Below are 19,305 nucleotides of genomic sequence, written 5' to 3' on the forward strand. Positions count from 1 at the left end.
TTTGCCAAATGTGATCTTCTAGTTAAGTCATTAGGCCAGATCCTCAGCTAGTGTAAATCAGCAATGGTTTATTGTTTTTAGGACCTTTATAATGCATGTCTAGTATCAGATTAAAAAATGTTGGCATCTTAAGACCAGATTGTAATGGCTCAAGGATGTGGATGAATATACACTAGACCTCATCTGAGTTCTCAAAAGTCCATATGTTCCCTTTCTGTGCAAAAAGTCAAAGAAAAGAGTAATCTAATGCAAACCCCACTATATCTCTTTTAGAGCATGGACTCAATGCACTTCTCCCATGATTCTTGTAAATGCCCAGTGGCAATGGGTAGGACGCAGGCAATGGGTAGGAAGTAGTAGAAGGCTGGGATCCATTGTGTAGCCTGCTGGCCTATGCTGCACTCTGAGTCCTGTTGAGACTGAGAAGTGCAAAAGGAGTTAATGTGGCATTAACTTATTACTAAATAAACTTGAAGCATCATTTACTTTATACAATCACTTGAATGGTTTAGAGCAATTTCTCCTCGCTCTCCTCTGCCCATGACCCTTTTTTCTGTCTTACCTATTGCCTGCACTGATGTTTTACAGAAAGGAGTTAGATATCTGTGCTGGGGAGCTCTATGCACAGCTGCTTTTTGTCTCTACATAGCCGCAATGAGGCCTTTTACTGTACTGTGGCATGAGGGGGAAAAATCTCCATTCTTCTAACTTGTAAACTAAACTATCTGAAACCATTTTCCAAAGGAAAAAAAGGCTAGTGCTTTAAACCATTGTGGAAAAGCTTTTAAAAATATATCTCCAACAAAAGCAAACAAAAAAAATGCAGCACAGTAAACTTTGGACTAGATGAGAACAGATGAATGCCAAGTGGTTTAGCTGTATTTATGTATTTTTAAACAAAAGCAGGAAATTGAAGCACAAAAACTGTTGTGTAAGAACAGTAACATCTCTGTCTCTTAAGCGGTAGGGAACCAGGTTTATGGCTCTCTTGATAGGTTAATATTTATGAACAACCTGCTGTGTCACAGAAAAGAGAACAACTGAAAATAAGCTATGAGAAACATTAGAATATAGAAAGCACAGTATCCTCCTATGGAACCAGCAGTGGAGTGGGCAGAAAGGAGACTAAGGTTTGCTTTTACTCTTAGAAGAATAAAGGAATCTCCCTCAAACAGCTTCTCAACTTTTTTTTTTTGAGGGGGCGGGGCACAGATGAACTCTGTGTGTATTAAATAGTCAACTAATTTATTATTTTAATTTGGAGAAAATTAGAAGTTTGTTAGAATCTGTCCAAGAACGGTTAGCACTAGGACCACCAACTTCGGTATACAGCTTCCGCTTACTATAACTTAAAGCAAGGTAAGGGTTTAGTTGTACCAGGAAAACTGGATGTGCTTGGAATGGGACTTCTTCTTATAAAACCATATAGAAAAGAGACAGAATCACCAGGCAAGTCAAAGGGACTGAATGGGGGCACCCTTCATTTGGGGGCACCCTTCATTTGGGACTACATCAGCCCTCAGCCGCCCTCTAGGCATCCATTAGGCAAGGCAGGGATAGGCTGAAGCTCCCACCCCCGTATTCATATGGGAACAAAGGGAAAGCACACAGTTTGCTGCATTTCTCATTCTGGCTGGAGAACGCCAGGGGGCAGATGAACCCGTACTTGCCTCAACTGGTAGAAAGTCACCTCTCCCAATGTCTCTCTTCAGTCGGTAGTAGAAAAATTTCAATTTCCTATTTTAGACCTGGTCTATACTAGGGAATTATTTTGAAATAACTTCCCTTATTCCAAAATAACAAGCAAAGCATCTGATTATCAAGCCCATTATTTCATAATAAGGGGCTGGTTATTTTTAAATAATTCCTGTTTTCCATGAGGAATAACTCTTATTTTGAAGTAGCTACTTCAAAATAGAGGAAATGTGGATTCTCAACTGCTGCTATTTCGAAATAACTATTCCCCAGATTCATTCAAAGTAATTCTTCTCCACTGCTTCCTGGGGCTCTAAGTCGAGATAGCACATCCACATTAAGGGAGCCTGCCTTGGACTAATTTAGAGGCTTCCCAGTAGTGGGGATATACTATTTTGATTTTGTTATTTCAGGAGTTAAGTCAAATTTAGTTATTTTGAAATAATTTCATAGTACTGTCATGCCCTTAGTGATAGATATTGTATATAACTATCTAAGTATTAAAGTCTTAATATCCTAAGTCATTTTTTAAGTAGAAATAGATTTAGATTCTTTTGGTCCTGATATTGTTTTTGTTTCTGAAGTAGATATTGTAATATAGTATAGTGAAGAAATGTAATTATTTGCTCTTTTTAAATTCTGATGGTCTACCCTTGTTATGTGTGAGAATGAGGAATATGTGGAAGACAAGTGTGAAGGCCATCACTGGATCAAGAGAGACCAAACCACCAACCAGAAGGTGCTAAAGATTACCACATATCAAAGAGGGCAGACTGACAGCCAAGGACCCTGAGGGGAGAGGCGAACATTTATCAATTGGGACAAGATATTCATGATCGAAACCAGCTGAGCATGGCAAAATGAAAAGACAAAGAACAAGAAGGACAACTGTTGATAAACATCCATCAGAAAAACGGCATGATGGTACAAAATTCACTGATCCCAATGGAGAACCACCATATAAAAGGACTTCTTTCCCTTAAGGGCTGGGTTCGTCCTGCCAGTACCAGACTGGAACCTTGGACTAGAATGAAGTGATCCTGGTTCCTCCCTTGCATAATGTGAGGAACACACTTGTAATTATACCATCGGGGGGGGGGGGGGAAGAGTGAGTGTGTTGCCACTGTATTCTTAATAAATGTGGCATATTGCCTTTTCCCCCTGAAAAGATCCCATATGCTTCTTATAAGCATAACAAGTCCATTTTTATTCATCTACAGAAAAGTTAAGAAAATAAGCTCTCGGAGTTACTGTGCACGTTTCCTGTGAGGATGAGGCCTGACAGGTCAGACAAAGGTATTACTTGGTGAAAAGTGCCCGCCCACAGGTAATAGGGTGTTTTTGTCTTTCATCTTTTTTCTGTGCAAGTTCATTCGAGAGCATTTTCTGGTTTCATTCAAACAATTATTGGGGTTAGTGTATTGGATAAAATACACCACATCTTGCGATAGTTGTGTGCAAGAACAACAGATAATAAATGTGTGCTGTGGGAGGTGTTGGTTATTGTAGCTGTGGATATATGTCTGCAAGTTTTGCATCTGTTGTTCACTACGTTATACTTAGTGACTATCTTCCTAAAAGGAAATCAGAAAAAGTGTATCTGAATAATAGAGCTGGAAGAATAGAAACATGCTTCTGGGGAGAATCTTGGCCAGAAGCAGGTGTAAGCTGTTGTAAAACTCTTGCCTAGAGGAAATTATTCACCAGTAGACTTTTCCACAAAAGTTCAAGTTTGTAAAGGTTCTAAAAATTAATTAATTTCCTTCTCTGAACTCTGTCAAAAGCTTCCTTTACGGCAGGGGAGAGGAGATTGGAAAATTAGTTCCTATCAGTGGTCCCTCTAATACATTTTGGTGCATTTGTTATCCTGTTTTATTTCTCCCTTCACACCTGTACCAATGAGTAACAAAGGGGCCTAAGTTGTAACAGCAACTCTGACATTTTCAGTATTTTACAAAGCATTGCATCTGCATCAGTAATTAGGAAAAGAAAATAATCAATATCAAGAACTTCATTTTTATTTTTTCACAACTACAATTTTATAAAAATATTTAATTGAAATGTTTAAAAAGAATTGTTGCTGTAAGGGAAGAATTTTACTAGGTTTCATCTATCTGGTAAGTTTATTTACTGTTCAATCCTGTGAAGAGCAGAGTACCATCCAATACCATTAAACTCAGTGGGAAAAGAAGGTGCTTAGCACTTCAAAGCGCCTTCTAGAACTGATTTCCTGTTTTCTCAAGGGGTAACACATTCAAAATACTGTTCAGATTTTCAGTTTGCTCTGCCTCAATGTGAATTATGGCACCAACATACAAAGGATGCTGCAAGAGGTATTTCTGCCAGAGCCATCTGTTTCTACCTACTGAGAAATACAGATGAGAAAAACCTGTTTGTGGACCACAAAGTTCCCCAATTACAATGCAAAAATACACACTTCAGTGAATTTGAGACTAGCTTCTCAATCAGATACTCAGTTACATTACGTTTTGCTCACTTGTCACTTCATACTATAGATGAAATTCATCCAGTGTAGAGGGCAGCTGAAAGGCTCCTGATTAGCACTAGAGTTTCACTGTATGAGTATGTTACTTCTGGGGGAATTCTGTGCCATTGTCCAATGCAGAATTTCGCAGAAATTAACGTTTTTGAACAGAATTTCCATTCCACCACAGAAATGGGCTATAATGCTGCTGGCCACCACTAGCGTGTTGAATCTGGCATAACCCGCTTGCACACAGACAACACTTCTGGAGGAAGGAGGAAGGAGCTACAGCAGAGGTAGGAAATTTGGTGGGGGCCACTCCAAAAATTTGGTAAGTGGTCAAGGGCTGCACTCTTCCATGATATTAATGGAGGAGCTGAGGGTCCTGGGATGGAGGTTGGGTGCAAAAGGGAGCTGGGGTAGCGGGATGGATATAGGATGGGATGTAGGTCTGATGGGATATGGGTGCAGGAAAGTATTCTGACCTGGAGGAGTCTGTAAAACGAGGGGCAGGGTATGGGCAGGGGTTGTAACATAGGGTGGGGGCGCAGAGGTTTGGGTTGTCTTTTGGGGGAGGGGTTTGGGATGTAGAGTCTGGGAGGGAGTATAGGTGCAGAGGATTTGGGTTACATGGGGCAAGAGGGCAGGAGTAGGGGCAGAGAGTTGGGTATCTGGCCCATTGCCTAGGTTTTGGTGGGATGGAGCAGAGAAACAAGAACTGGGCTGTCGTAGGAGTGGCTTTAATTCTCTACTCCTGGGGGACTTTTTGTGTGTCTGTATTGTTTCAGACATACTTGTTACCAGGTATTTTGAAATAAATTACCAAAATAATTAAAAATGGTGGGATTATGTAGAGTTATTTTGACAAAATGTGCAGAATTTTTACTATTTTGTCACAGAATTTCTAATTATTTGGCACAGAATACCACAGAGTAGAATAGGATATGGGGGAGGGGACTATGGACAGACCTGATGTAGGGTGGGGGGATTAGCGCTAAGAGAAATGTAGAGAACTGGATCCATGACCACATTATTTCAGTACCCAGGATTCCCACATACAGCATCTGGAAGAGCTGAAGCTACTTTTCCAATCCATAAATGCTGTGTGGGTGTATTTCATGCCCACGTGCCGGTTTGAGAAGTCAAGGGATCACATGTCAGGGCAGTGAGTTCTATCTTCACTAGTTTGTAATGTAGCTCACCATGAAAAATTGAATTTTACTGGTTATCTACAATGAGGGGTCAATTTCAATCTAGCAAAAAAAAAAAAATCCCTGGAAAAGGGAATATTCATGTTTTTTCTTTAATAGAAAGATTTAGCATGCATCACTACAGATTTTCACAGATCAGAATGATAACATCTTCCATTCACTTAGACTGACAGAACTAATGAGTCAGGAAGTATGAAGAGCTAATTAAACAGTAATTTAAAAAATGCAAAAGCTTCCGTTGAGCAGAGCTCCCCTAAGTCTGTAATGTAGAGGACCATACGTGCTTCCTTTTAGATTTTTTTCAGGTTTAGCAAAGCACTATAACTTACGTGAGATGATATTTTTAACTCCACTGCATGGGAAACTAAGCAGTGGTCAAACATGCTATATTTGTGTTATCTTTTCTGATTAAACAGTTTAGCAACAGCATCACAGAGCATCTTCAGTATGAAAATGATATAATTTACAAACTTGTGGAGATTTTAACAATTCATTTTATATTTCAAGCAACAGGTGAAAGCAAGGCTTTGAACAATAGAGCAGCAGCAATGCTCTAATACGGAGAATAATAATCAAAGCAATAAATATTTAATACACCTTTTCAGGCTTCTATTTTCTTGTAGCAGAAAACAACCCTATCTGTTTTCTGTGAAATCTTAGATCAATTCATATGTTTATTAATAAGCAGGACTGGTTTCATTAACTACAAAGGAACTCATCATAGGTTTAAATTTTGCATGGGTTAGACTTTGCAGTATAGGGCCTTCGAGAACACCTGTCTTGGATTTAGGTAACAGTTCCTCCAAATTCTGACATTTCCCACCATTCCCTTCTCAATAAAATAACTCATTTTTAAAAAATGCTGCATAATTTGTAATTTTTCAATCAATCTCCATTATTATTGTCTCTTGAATTACTCCAGGACTAAAGAAATAACTGATCACTTATTAAATCATAGTAATTTACTAAAACTATGCTTTGAGGCATTTTGAAAAGGTTAAGAAATAAATTAGTTCTATTTTAGAGACAAATTTTATATAAAATTAAAAAGACAGACTTTAAGAGTATGGGTGGAGGGAGGAGTCTGAATGCACAGCTTTAATTTTTGAAAAATACTACCATGCACAGTAATGTCGAATTCCCCCAGGAGTAACATATGTGTATAGTATGAATATGCTGAAACAAGAAGAAAGTTTTTGGTTTTCATCTAGTAAATTGTGCTTCTCCACTGAATACGTAGCACCACTTTTCAGAGGTCCTGAGAATCTGTTGCTCCAACAGACTTCAAGAACACCTGGCACAGCAACATACAGATTAAAAAAAAAAACCAATGACATCAATAAGAGTTATGCATGCTTAGCACCTCTGAAAAACAAATCAGATCCAGTGTGTTTATGAAGGACAGATTTTTTTAAATTCTCTAAACCAGGTGAGTTTTCTTTATGAGTGAATTGCTTTTGTGGTTTCTGTCTAAAAGCCTCTCTCTCTTTTTTTTTCTTTTTTCTTTTTTATCCTGTCAGACAGTACCTACCTGTCAAACTATGGTCTGTATATTTTATATTTATTTTATATGGTTTCAGTCATTTATCAATGTTTAAGTGAGAGTTATATAGGTACTTATAAGGTCCTCATCACTATAGTTTCTTAGCAAATCAAGAGTTAAAGTAGTAATAAAAAATAGCTTACTCTCCCTCCACCTGTGCCTATGTGTACATTATTTAGACACATGCCCAGCCCAGACACAACTGTCCATTATATTCATTTTACTACTGTTCACTAACTTTGCTTTATTTAACTATAAGGTACTCTTTTCTTCACAGTACAGTGATTTCTCAGGCTTTTCACAGTTATCACTAGTCCATTCTAGACAAATGCAATAGCTTCATAACAATATAAATCTTTGTTTCTCAAGACACTGGAAGAAATTAAAATGTCAAAATCACATTAATTCAACATTATGGTTTTAACAAACCCACAAAAGCAAAACAAGTCAATTAAGGAACCAAAGTAAGGGCTATCTAGTGCCAGGTGCCAAACTACATTAATAGCCTGGCAAAGACACAGAGCTAAAATCATATAGTTTATGGTTATATAATACATACAATTTTTCAATGTTTTTATATATATTTATATATATAAAATCACACACACACACAGTATTTAAAGGCAATTTCCACATGGAACAATGCAAGCAACTCTTATGGTGAAATTTCAGCAAACTTCATAGCCCATGAACATTTGCACAGATCTGTTTCTCAAAATCCTCCCAAACTCCAATACAGAGGAATTTTGCATGACTTGTTTCTCAGAACCCAACATGCATAGGCCTTGCTCAGAAACAATTTTAGTATATTTTTTAGAGTACATCTGTCTGTGTGTCCATTTGTTCAAGAACTCTTCCTAAACGGTAAGACCCAAGGCCACCAAATTTGTTATGTAGCTTTCTCTTCTCCTAACTTAAAGTAAGGTCAGGGTTTGGTTGTGCCAGAACAACCAGAAGCCCCAGGAAAAGGACTGTTTTCCATAACATGCAAAGGGGGGGGTGCTGTTTGGAGGGACATATGAGAACGTCCACTAGGACAAGCCGCACCACCAAGGGAGTGGCCAATAGGCTAGGGCTCTAACTTCTTGCTTGTCAGTACACTGAATAAATAGCCTGCCTGCCCCAAACTCTTCCCCCTGCTTCCAGCCCTTGGCTGCATCACTTGGGGGCAGAGGGGAGGGTGGGGAGGAAGAAAAAAGGCTCCTGGTGGCCAGGGGAAGGGATCTGGGGAAAAGGCCAATGCCAGATGGAACTCCCACTCTGGGCCTCTCTCTCACAACCATCCCCCATCCCTCACTCTTGCACCCTCTACCATGAGTCTCCTGCACTCCCTCCCCACACATCCCCAAAGCCCTGCCCTGAGTCCAAACCCCAACACTGCCAGCCCTCTGCCCTGAAGGACCCCGACAACATCAGGTAAGTCTGCTAGTTCACTAATAAATAAAAAAGTACCAACAGCCTTTTGTGCTTGAGGTCAAACATGACTTTTTATTTAGTGGGAGACTGCAGAGATTTTCTTTAATGTTTTTTACAAGTATTCCTGAAAATCTTTCCCATATAGTTCATGCAGCAGCAGTCACTGATCTGTCAATTGTGATCCATTGGTAGATCCTGAAGATGCTCCCAGTCTTCACTACCTGCCCCAACCTCATGCTGCTACTCAAGTGGCAGCAGGAGCGCACTGGAGGGGAGGGAGAGTGGGACAGAGATCAAAGCACACTGTTCCTGCTTGCAAGCACAACCCCCACAGTTCTCATGGGCTGAGAACAAGGAGTTGCAGCCAAGGGGAGCTGAGGGAGCTGTGCTACTTCATGGAGCCACAGGGTACCAGGGGCCAAAGGGTCACATTGGGCTCTTCTGGAAATGGTGTAGGCCTGAGGCAGGAAGGACTGCCTTAGCCGCTCTGCACCACCAACCAGGAGCTACCTATGGTACGTGCTGCCCAACAAGAGGCCACAGACCAATCCTGAGGTCCTTACTGAAGCCAGCATCCCATACCCCTCCTATATCCTGAACTTCTTCCTAAAGCCCAAGCCAAAGCTCTGAGCCCTCACCCAGAGCGAGCACTGGCCCCAGGATCTGCCTGGAGCTGCCTTCTATGCTACAAACCCCTTGCTCCAGCCCAGAGCTGTCCCCCTCCCAAAAACCAACACTGTGTTCCAGCCTCCAAAAGTGAGTGAGGGTGGGAAAGAGTGAGCAACAGGGAGGGGGAGATGGAGTGAATGGGACAGAGCTTTGAGAAAGGGGCAGGCTCTCAGGGAAGGGTAGATTCTGGGCTGCCCTTAAATTTAAAAAGTGATCTTGAGTGTAAAAAGGTTGGAACTCACTGATGTACAGAATAATTTAGTACCAACCGATACAGAATACACATGTCAAAGACCCGTAGACAATTTCTTCATAATGTTGAAATGCTAACATGTATGACAGCTTGAAAATTTAATCATTTTAAATATTTAACAATTCTTATTTTTAAGAAAACATTTTCTCTATTTTTGTTCAAGTGAAAATACAAGTTGTTTCATGTTAGAACACCACAAGGTAAGTTTTAAGAAGAATAATTATCTTTTAAGAGTTAAGTATTATCATTATGATCATCCTCAAGAACCACCACCAAGAAGTACATTATGATGCTGACTTATAATGCTAAAGTAAAAATAGTCTCACTCTGTTAGTAGATGTACTGTTCCCTGTCAAGGAGGTACTTGAAGCACACAACTGCAAGTGTCGTCCTTATCAGGCTATCAAATTCTGTCGAACTCAGAGTCTACAACTGGCACTGGTAAGGAAATGCAGTGTAACAAAGTTGCCTAGCACGAGATTAAGACACAACATGCAAGTGTGGTAGCAAAAGAGAGATTTGGGGATAGAGTATACATGTACTTGAGAGGGTGACTATTTATTTCTAGCCACCTTCCTGTCCCCAAAGAAGATTACCTGGTTAGGTAAATAAGACAAAAACTGGACTGCCAACTTGATTTCAGTCTACTTCTATTTCTTCTATTTTTCATTTGTCCATTTCGATTTATTTCATCATCATTTCAATTTTTGCTCCTCTTGTTCCATAGCTGTAGTACCATAACAACAAATATTATCTAGATATATCAATAACATGTGTCAGATCAGTGAAGTGGCTTACGTCAGAACCAATACCTTACATTTTCTTTATTTTTCATCCCAGTTCTTTTAATTATGAAATAAGATCCAAACATTACTGTATGTCCGCTTATCTGTTTCTCCCATGGTCTCCTAGTTAATGAACAACAGGATAATTTATTATGCCATTTCCCTTTTCATCTCCATGGTAAGGGTTGAAAAGACAAACACTGGTGAGAATTTTGTTTGGGGTGAAAAAAGAATAGAAAGCACAGATTTAAATTAAATCAAAGCAATTTAAATCCCATTTAAATAATTTAAATCAGCAAGCAGGAAATGTTAATTTAAATCACCAATTATTAATTTAAATAATCAATAATTGTGTTTTGTGTTTATGCTTTTCCTAAAGAAAAGTTATTTTCTTAAATAAAGGTTGATTCTCACCACCAGCTGGCAACCATCAAAACAATGATTTGCAACTAAAGATAGCCTTTACACAAAATTTGGTGCTTCTTTTTTGCCAATCAAAAGTATAGACACTACATGAATATACATTTATTGAAGGAATTACATAGCTTAATTTGCATTTTTTCAGATTATTTTTACATTTGTATTATGTTAGAAACAAATGATGCAGTTCACATTTAGATAGTTAATATTTACTTGCAATTTGGGTCAAGTTCTATTTAGATGGAAATTCAAATGCAATTTAATACACAAAAACAGACCCTTAAGGTTTATTTTATATTCATCATTACATTAAAATTAACTCAAATGTGCTGGATTCGTAAGAAAAAAAGTTTATCAAAACACATTTTGCATTTAAAACTAATTGATTTATTAAACATAGTATTCACTGTAGTTAGATAATTGAACTGATTGTTTCTGATCAACATGTCCAAAGATGTTAAAACTGGTAGTAGAGCTCATCCTCTCTCACCTAGTTTTTGCTCATAGTTGGGAAGAGGTAAACAAGCTTTCCTGCTTTTTCAACTACCAATTGGTTTCTCAACCTTGAATGAACAGATCATTGATCAAAACTACTTGAATAAACTGAAATAAAATGTTCTCTCTGCATCTGCAGAAGGACTTCTGCTGTTAAAAGTTGGCTTAGCATGTCAAAAAACTCTGTTTCCAGGTGTTTAGCCAATGACATCCACCAGTTCAGTGGTATGACTTCTTTAAAAGCTGGCAGTTAACATGTACTATTTCATATTATGGTTTGAATGGTATGCAGCTTCCTCTTATCCTAACTTAAAGAAAGGCCAGGGTTTGGTTATTTCAGGAAAATGGGAAATGCCTGGAATGGGACTGTTTTCCATAAACAGAAAAGGAAGGGGTTAGGAGCAGGGACAGTCATGCTGTACAATGACCACTGGAACCAGCAAACATGGGGAACAGTTACACTGCAGTGACCACAGGGGGGCAGCTGCAACAGGAAGAGAGTGACCACCAGTGTTCCCTCTAAGCTGCGTAACAAAACAGCTCTGTAGCTGCTTAATGAGCCCCACTCAGCCAGGGGCTCAAGACTGGTGCACTCAGGTGCCTGACTGGGCAAAGGGCACTTTTCCCTCAACAACAGCAGCAGCTCCCTGCTGAGGACAGAGCAGCACATCTCTCCCAGCCGGTAGAGACACGTTCCCTCTCAGCTTAGAGGGGCAGCTTAGAGCAAACACTGATGACCACTGGTGCCAGCGAGTCTGGGGAACAGTTAGAGTTGCCAGATGGTTTCAACAAAAATACTGGACATACTTGACATTGCATCACAATCTATATGACATCTTATTTAGAAAATATCAGACATTCATATTTTCTTAATTTGTTTCCTGAACAGAAAGCTCAAATACTGGATTGTCCGGTTCAAAACTGGACACCTGGCAACTCTAGGAACAGTTATACTGCAGAGTGATCACAGGAGGGCAGCCACATCAGAAAAGGAGTGACCAGCTGGGGCCAGAGCACTCCATGTTGCCAGCCACAGGCCACATCACTGCCCTTGCTGCTGTAGGTGGTCGCAGTGAGCACCCCAAACCTCCCAGCCCTGACTCCTGCACCCTGACTCCTGCACCTCTGCCCTGAGCCCTCACAAGGACCTGAGTATCGCCAGGTAAATCCTCTAGTTTAATATAATTTATTGTAAGTTCAGCCATAACGTGGTTGTCAATTTTAAAAGTTGTTAAAAATACACCTGTATTTAATTTAAATAAAAGCATCCTACTTAAATATGAACTTATTTTAAATAATCTATTTTTGTCTACCCTTGTTCACAGTTACTTCCACCTCACCTAATCAATGGGGAGAAGAGAACAAACATTTGCAACATCCCCTCAAACAATAAGAAAACAATAGGTTGGAAAAAATGTGTCCATCATGTTCAGTCCACTTGTTGAAAGAACCCCCACAAAATATGAAAAAGCAGATGTAGAAGTATGATGAGGGAGAATCCAGTCTTCTGGTTTATGGAAGTACTACGACATAGCCAACAAGGGGACTGTGCAATCTCTCCCCCTCAGTTTTACACACACACACAATTTTGCACTTCCAAATGTCTTTCAGAGACTAGGTCAAGTATGAACTGAAAATCTGTGTAAGCTTGAAAGCTTCTCTCTCTCTCCACAGAAGTTGATCCAATAATAGATATTAACATATCCATTTTGTCGATCAAAAAACAAGTCAGTCATGATTAAAGGTCTCCTTTCCCCTAAGAATGGGACATTTTTGCATAACACTATTATCAACTGATATCCCCCCCAACAGGAATGCAATTACAATGAAAGCAGCACTGTTTTGCTGATACTAAGTTTAGAATAGTTCATTTTCAGCAATTTTCACAACGGATCAATTTTTAAGAAGCAATTACCATCAATGCAATTATCTGATAAAGTGCTCCCTACAGCTTTCAGATGTGTGTCACTGAGATAAAGTAATTCCTTCTTTAATGTGAGTACAAGCTAAAGCTGAACATAGTGAAGGTATGTTCTGAACAATGCACTTAGTGAATATTCAGTAGTGAAGCAATAGTGAGCACTAACGTAAATTATCAAACAACATAACCCACATAGGAAAGTATCAAATTAAATATAAACAGTGGCAATAGAGCCCGAAATCACTGATTTCATTCACACATTCAGTAACTTTCAATGTCAGCAGCATTGTTATACATGGTGGACTTACTCAGGTGTTACAATAGTAATTAAAGAAAAATAAAATACACACCTGAACAAAGAAGCACCAGGCTGCAAGAAAAGAAAAAAAAAGGAAAGGTTAAAAAGTTGTCATTCATTCTTCATTTTGAAAACATTATTATTTCAAAACAGAGAGCTAGAAAGTTGTCCGACACAAGGCAACTATCTCAAATGTAAAAACTTTATGGCCCAAAACAACAGCTTATTCGTAATATAGTAATGCCAAGAAGCCACAATCAGAAATAGGGCCCCATTTTGCACAACACTAAGCAAACCTAACAAAATACAGTCTCTGACCCACTGAAATAATAATATTAATTAAGACGGGTGGGAAATAATTTTTGAAGTGGCCCAGGGCCACCCTGGAAGGGGCGGGGCTAAAATGGAAGGGGGCAGGGCCAGGATGCTTCCAGGCTTCCCCACTCACAGACCATGATTAGTCTGGGGTGGAGAAGCCACTTTGCCCCCTCTTTCCACTAAGCACCTATGCCCCTGATAGGGTGGGAAGAGGTTTCGTACACTCTCCCATTCCCAGGTCAATCAGAGCTTGGGGGCGGGGAAGCGCACAAAGTTTTCTCCGCCCTGCTAGGAGCATTCAGCACTTTGAAGTGTCGTGTGCTCCTCGCAGGGTGGGGGCAGGGCGGAGGAAGCTTCCCACACTCCCCTCACCCTCAGGCCAATCAGAGCTTGGGGGCGCAGAAGTGTGAAGTCTCCTCCCACCCTGCGGGGAGCACGCTGCACTTCAAAGTGCTATGTGCTCCTGGTAGAGTGGAGGAAACTTCATGCGCTTCCCCTACCTCCAGGCCCTATTTGGCCTGGGGGTAGGGAAGTGGCAGGGCCTCCACGGACCAGATCAACCCGCTTGGCAAGCCAGATCCAGCCCGCAGAGGCCCTTTTGCCCACCCCTGAATTAAGATAAGACATAACAAGTGGGTGTAGCAAACAGAGGGAATTGTGGGATACAAATTGAACATAGCTGGCTAGCAGTGTGTAAAAAGAACTGCGATGGATAGGAGGAGTGCTGGACAGCATTCAGTGACTAACGCAATGGTCCGCAACCTTTTTAAGTGCAAGTTCACTTTCCCAATTAGAGTCAATCCAGGATCTACCTCAAACCCAAATACCTGTGTCCCACCTCCTTCCGTATCCCTTCTCCAAGGCCTCACCCTGCTCATTCTGTGGAGATAGGTACAGAGGTGTTGAGAAGGGAACAGTCTGGCATCAGTTTCCCCCCGCCTTCTGCTTCCCCTACCCTGAACAGCAAACAGAAGCCGCTGGGGGGGCAGCTCTAAGGCAGCGGCCAGGAGTGGCGCAGCAATGTGGGGAAGGGCACCTAAAGTGCTCTGGTTCCAAGCCAAACCAGTCAGGATCACCTGTCACAGCTGATCTACTGGTTGGTGACCACTAGACTAAAGGATTCAACTCAGGTAGGTAGGGGATGTCGGCAGGGATCTAGAAGAGCCAATGGGAAAAAAGGTTTTGAAATCTGAATAGGAAGCTATATCTGACTGCTGTTTTCCTTTGTGTGAGTTTTAAACCAGGAGTTGGGGGAACAAAATGCATTGAACCAAGCAGAACTACCACACCTACAAGTAATATAGGGCATGAAAATAGACTAGACCTTGAAGCACGGATTGTAAGTAGACAGAAAAATGTCTATTTAGTTGAGATCAGGTTATTTTCTTCGTTTTGTTGTTTAGTTAAACTTCTCTATACTAAGCCCATGTGCCTTCCCCTGTCCCACATACACTGTATTTTTAAAGCTAGATCCCAGAGATACAACTTCTCTGTGTTTTAATTTGCTCTTTTCTCAGTTGCTCTGTAACACCTAGCAACCAAGTATATCTTTTTGTTTTGTTAATAAAACCTCCTTTTTTAAAGGTTTTGATTTAATTCTTGTGTCCTGAAAGGTAACAGGAGGCCTGTGTATGCATGCCTAAGACTGAGAGGTCAGCTATCAGAGAATGCAGTTTGTCTTCTCTCTTTTTTTCCTCCAAGCTTTCTTATGGCAAAAGAGGTTGAGGGTACCCCTCTGGAAAAAGTCAAAGTGGTTTCTTCCTGGGTTCAAGAAGAAAGGGTGGGTTTTTTTTACTTGGTGGCAGCCTATCTCCCAAGGCCAGTGAATCTATGACCCCGGGGAGCTTTTAAGCAGAAGCCTATAGAAGCAAGGTGTGTTTAAGGTCTCTTGCAGGACCCCACCTTCTGCACTTGGAGTGCCAGAGTGGAGGGGAAGCCTTCACAGGAGCAGAATCAATTATTTTTATATATAAAAAAGGAAGGAGATGAAAGGATATCAGTAATACAGCCTACTTCATGCAAAACGTCTATACTAAAAACATCTTTAGTGGCTACAGAGCCAATATCTGTCCTATGCATCCCCAGAGAAGATAAGTGCATGCTGTCTGGATATGGAAAGTAAGCTTCCAAATCCATGCCTGTGAATTATTTAGATTTCTACATTACATATTTATACAGAGCAGGAATAAGATTTTGCCTGCAAATGTTTGTGAATTTCACATACTACAATTCAGGACTAACTGGTTGCAGTCTGATCTCTCTGTATGCCAAGTAGTTGAAGTGATGAAGATGCCAAAAATGTCCATCTAGTAAAGGATTTCATCTCCTCTGACTGGCCCTTTCTTCTTAGAAAGGAATGCTGAAAGGAGCAATTCATACAGTACCTGCTCAAAGTGTCTCAAACATACCTAGGGACCTCCTTTTTCATGTAATAATACACAATCTAAAAATTCTTCCCTGTTTTCAATTGAGTACAGCTGGCACTGACCCCTAAATTTGCCAAATTCTAGTTCACATTCAGCAAACCAAGGTTAGAAAATAGAGCATGAAAAGAGGGACAGAAGGCAGAACAAAGAGGGAGAGGAATGCAGGAGAAATTTCTGGCAGTTTATCACAGTGACTCTTTATTCCAAGAGATCCAAAAGCAATTTATCCACTCCTGGTGGGTGAACCAGAAAGTGCATAAGTAGCCTGCATAATACAGCTTTATACAATCAATTACTTCAGTTGATTGTGTTGCACATCAAAAAGAAATAGAAATAACAAAATTATATAATAATTCTGCATTATAAAGATTAAAAGACCATACATTCATCCAGTAGGTCACTGTATTCAATAAATGTAATTATTTTTCCTTTACACTCTGCACAGTATCTTCCTGGTCTGTGCATTTCCTCTCCTTTCCTATTATGCTCTTAATTTCTGCTACCACACTAAACCCTTCAGCCGTGGTTCTCCAATTTGTGAGCGTGTGAGCTACCAACAAACAACTAGAGACAAATTTTGCACCCATAACTATATGCACTATCAATGTATATTTTTCAGATGAAATGTTTTTTGCATTAAAAATGGTTTTTATTCAAAATCAAAACATTTTTCATTATAGAGTTATGACTTCACCAAAAAATATGTAACCCCCAAGGAGATTACTTGGATTCCTGGGGCTTTGTCTGCTGGCAGCTCAGGGAGAGGCACTCTGAGTTTGCCTTGGCTCCCCCTCCCTACCAGGGCCAGAGTCAGCCCGGCAACCCATGGGGAGTGAGATGCCCCTCCCAGGGGGAAGGAGAGACCATTGTTGAGGGGAGTCTGGAGCCAGCCAGGGCAAGGGGAGGATTGGCTGTGTGGGAGCTAGTAAGCCCCAGGCCTGCATGCAAGGTTCCCCCTGAGAACTAGCCTCTAGGGACCTGAAGGCAGGATCCCTCAGCTGGGTTTATGTCTCCCCTGTTGATTCCCAGTTGTGGAGTTTGCTGGGAGGCTTCCCCAGCCAGGCTGAGTAGGCTCTCCAGCTCCCTGGGTGAGAGAGTCACTGCATGGTCAGCTCGGCTCTAGCAGCAAGTTCAGGGCTGCTGCCTGCTGTGTGGGTCTGAATGCTGGGCTGGGAGGCTATAGTTTGAATTTTGGTGCAGTTGTGTGGTCTGCATCTTGAGCCCTGCACCCCTTCGCGGTGAGGGGAAATTCTGGGACCAAAGCAGCCTGGTTCCTGCTTGAAGAGGACCCCTGTGAGAAGAGAGCAGCCCTTTGCAGAGACTGAGTCATCTCTTAACCTGAGGTCATTCATGGAGTGTGTGAGTGCACCAATTTTTAGTTAGTAAGTCAGGGAATTTGTTTGGGGATTTTATTACCTGCAGCATATTAAACCTGTGGAGGGATTTACTGCCTTCTCCCATTTGTGAGTCCTTTGGGCTGTACTGGACCTAGTCAGCTTCACTGCTAAACCACTGCAGAGAAGGATTGTGTGGTCAACAGTCATCAAGGGCCCCAACAAAGTACACGTACCAACGGGACACTAACCTCACAGTTTTACCCTGTTCTGTTATAATTGTCTCCTGTTTAATATAATTGTGTTTATTATAGTGTATGTGTTTGTGCTATTTTCTGGGAGTCTCCAACTATCTGGCAAATACCTGGGGATTATCCTAGGCTAGAATTTTCCTCCCAAGCTGCCCTGGTGACCCTGCCAGGAAGGAGTGAGGGGGGTGGAGGCACCGCCAAGTACATCAATCAGAAAGAATAAAATTGAGTGGGTGGCGGGATCCAGAAGAACCCAGACCTATCCATCCAAACCTGAAAGGAGATTGGCTTTAAAAGAAGGTAATCAGGTGGAGAGGGGGCGCTACAAATATTTTTGCAAATAAACTGTCTCCTTTTCCTCCTGAAAACTGCTGAAATTTAATCCATTTTTGTTTGCAAAAACAGTTTTCCAATATTACAAAATATGTCCATAACCATTTCCATAAAAAAAAATCTCTTCAATAAATTTATCTTTATTATCTTCCATGGTTCCTTGCTTTCTATTGACATTCAAAAATCAGCAAAGAGTTCTTTAGGTGTATAAAAACATCTGGGTCTCCCTACCCCCCTTTTCCCAGTCTATAGAGGTCAACCTTCCCCTCACTCAACAGAAAGCTCTGAACTAAACTCTTAGCATTTCCTGATTCCTACACAGGTGTTTCCTGCTTGGGGGTATGACATGACTTATGGTCAGTGAAGTTACTTCTCACTATACATTGGAGAGAGTTTGCCTGTCTGTTTGTGTGTCTGTTTGTTCATGAACTGCTCCTAAACGGTAAGAGCTAGGACCACCACATTCGGTATACAGCTTCCTCTTATCATAACTTAAAGCAAAGTCAGAGTTTGGTCATGCTAAGAAAATGGAATATGCCTCAAATGGGATTGCTTCTCAGAAAACCATAAGAAAAGACAATCATCACGCAGGTGAAAGGGGCTGGTTGGGAACATGCCTCTCCCCACAATCTGGGATTGCCTCAGCCCCGAGCCTCCCACACCCTTGGCACCCTTTAGGGTTGGAGAGGCTAAAGTGTCCTCCATCCCCAATTTGTACGGGAACATTGCTGGCTGTTCCCCTTTGTCAGGTAGCAAGGGGAAGTACAGTTTGCTGCATTCTTCACTCTGGCTAAGGACTACAAGGAGCAGACATTTTCATTTCATTTTCCAAAAAAACCCAAAAATTGAGTTAAGGAACTCAGCAATGCTGAGTAAATCTTCTAGTACTTTATATGGATGAAATTTATTCTAGTGCAATGAGCTAGAAGAGGACCCATGTATCACTCAGTTAAGGATTTCAGTGAAATTTAAACCATATGCAAATCTGTGTGGAGTCTCTACAGAGAGATGGAATTTCATTGTTAGCATTATTTAAGTTCCAACAAGAAATTTATTCAAAGATATAAATATATAATTATCCTTAATGTTTTAATCTGAAAATACACAAACTAAATAGTTATTTTAAAATTCCAAAAATGTTTAACAGGTAATTGCTAGAAATTAATACAAAATCTCTACTACTGTACATACATTTCATTTTCTTCCCTAAAACAATTTATAAGACATTTATTAATTTAATGAATGATTAAAATTATTCAAAACTTCATAATCTTTGCATTCTTACCATAGGACATTTTGAATTAATTAACATGTTAATTAGCGCACATTAAAAATACTCTCAACAGCAGACATTCCCTAAGAGACAAACTGATCATCATGGACTTACTCACCAGCTCTTGCCCAACTTTCACACTTTGAAACCAACCACCTGTAATAGCAAAGCCCTAGTTG

The 19,305-nt window shown here is 40.6% G+C and overlaps 1 protein-coding gene across 7 annotated transcripts in view; it reads right to left on the minus strand.

Moving 5' to 3' along the window:
- PTPRE (protein tyrosine phosphatase receptor type E) overlaps nucleotides 1-19,305 on the minus strand; it is a 263,311-nt gene that overhangs the window by 185,116 nt on the left and 58,890 nt on the right. For 5 of the 7 annotated variants that reach the window (XM_075935266.2, XM_075935265.2, XM_075935269.2 and 2 more), the window contains one exon: nucleotides 13,244-13,263. The exons of 1 other annotated variant lie outside the window; for it this stretch is intronic. In XM_075935266.2, the coding sequence (XP_075791381.1) occupies nucleotides 13,244-13,263 (20 nt within the window). Of the gene's footprint in view, nucleotides 1-9,868; nucleotides 10,636-13,243; nucleotides 13,264-19,305 lie in introns of those variants that run through there. One more of the 7 variants, XM_075935268.2, reaches the window with a different exon arrangement.

The sequence above is a fragment of the Pelodiscus sinensis genome, chromosome 8 (genome assembly GCF_052426305.1).
Source record: "Pelodiscus sinensis isolate ZL-2025 chromosome 8, ASM5242630v1, whole genome shotgun sequence".
NCBI lineage: Eukaryota > Metazoa > Chordata > Testudines > Trionychidae > Pelodiscus > Pelodiscus sinensis.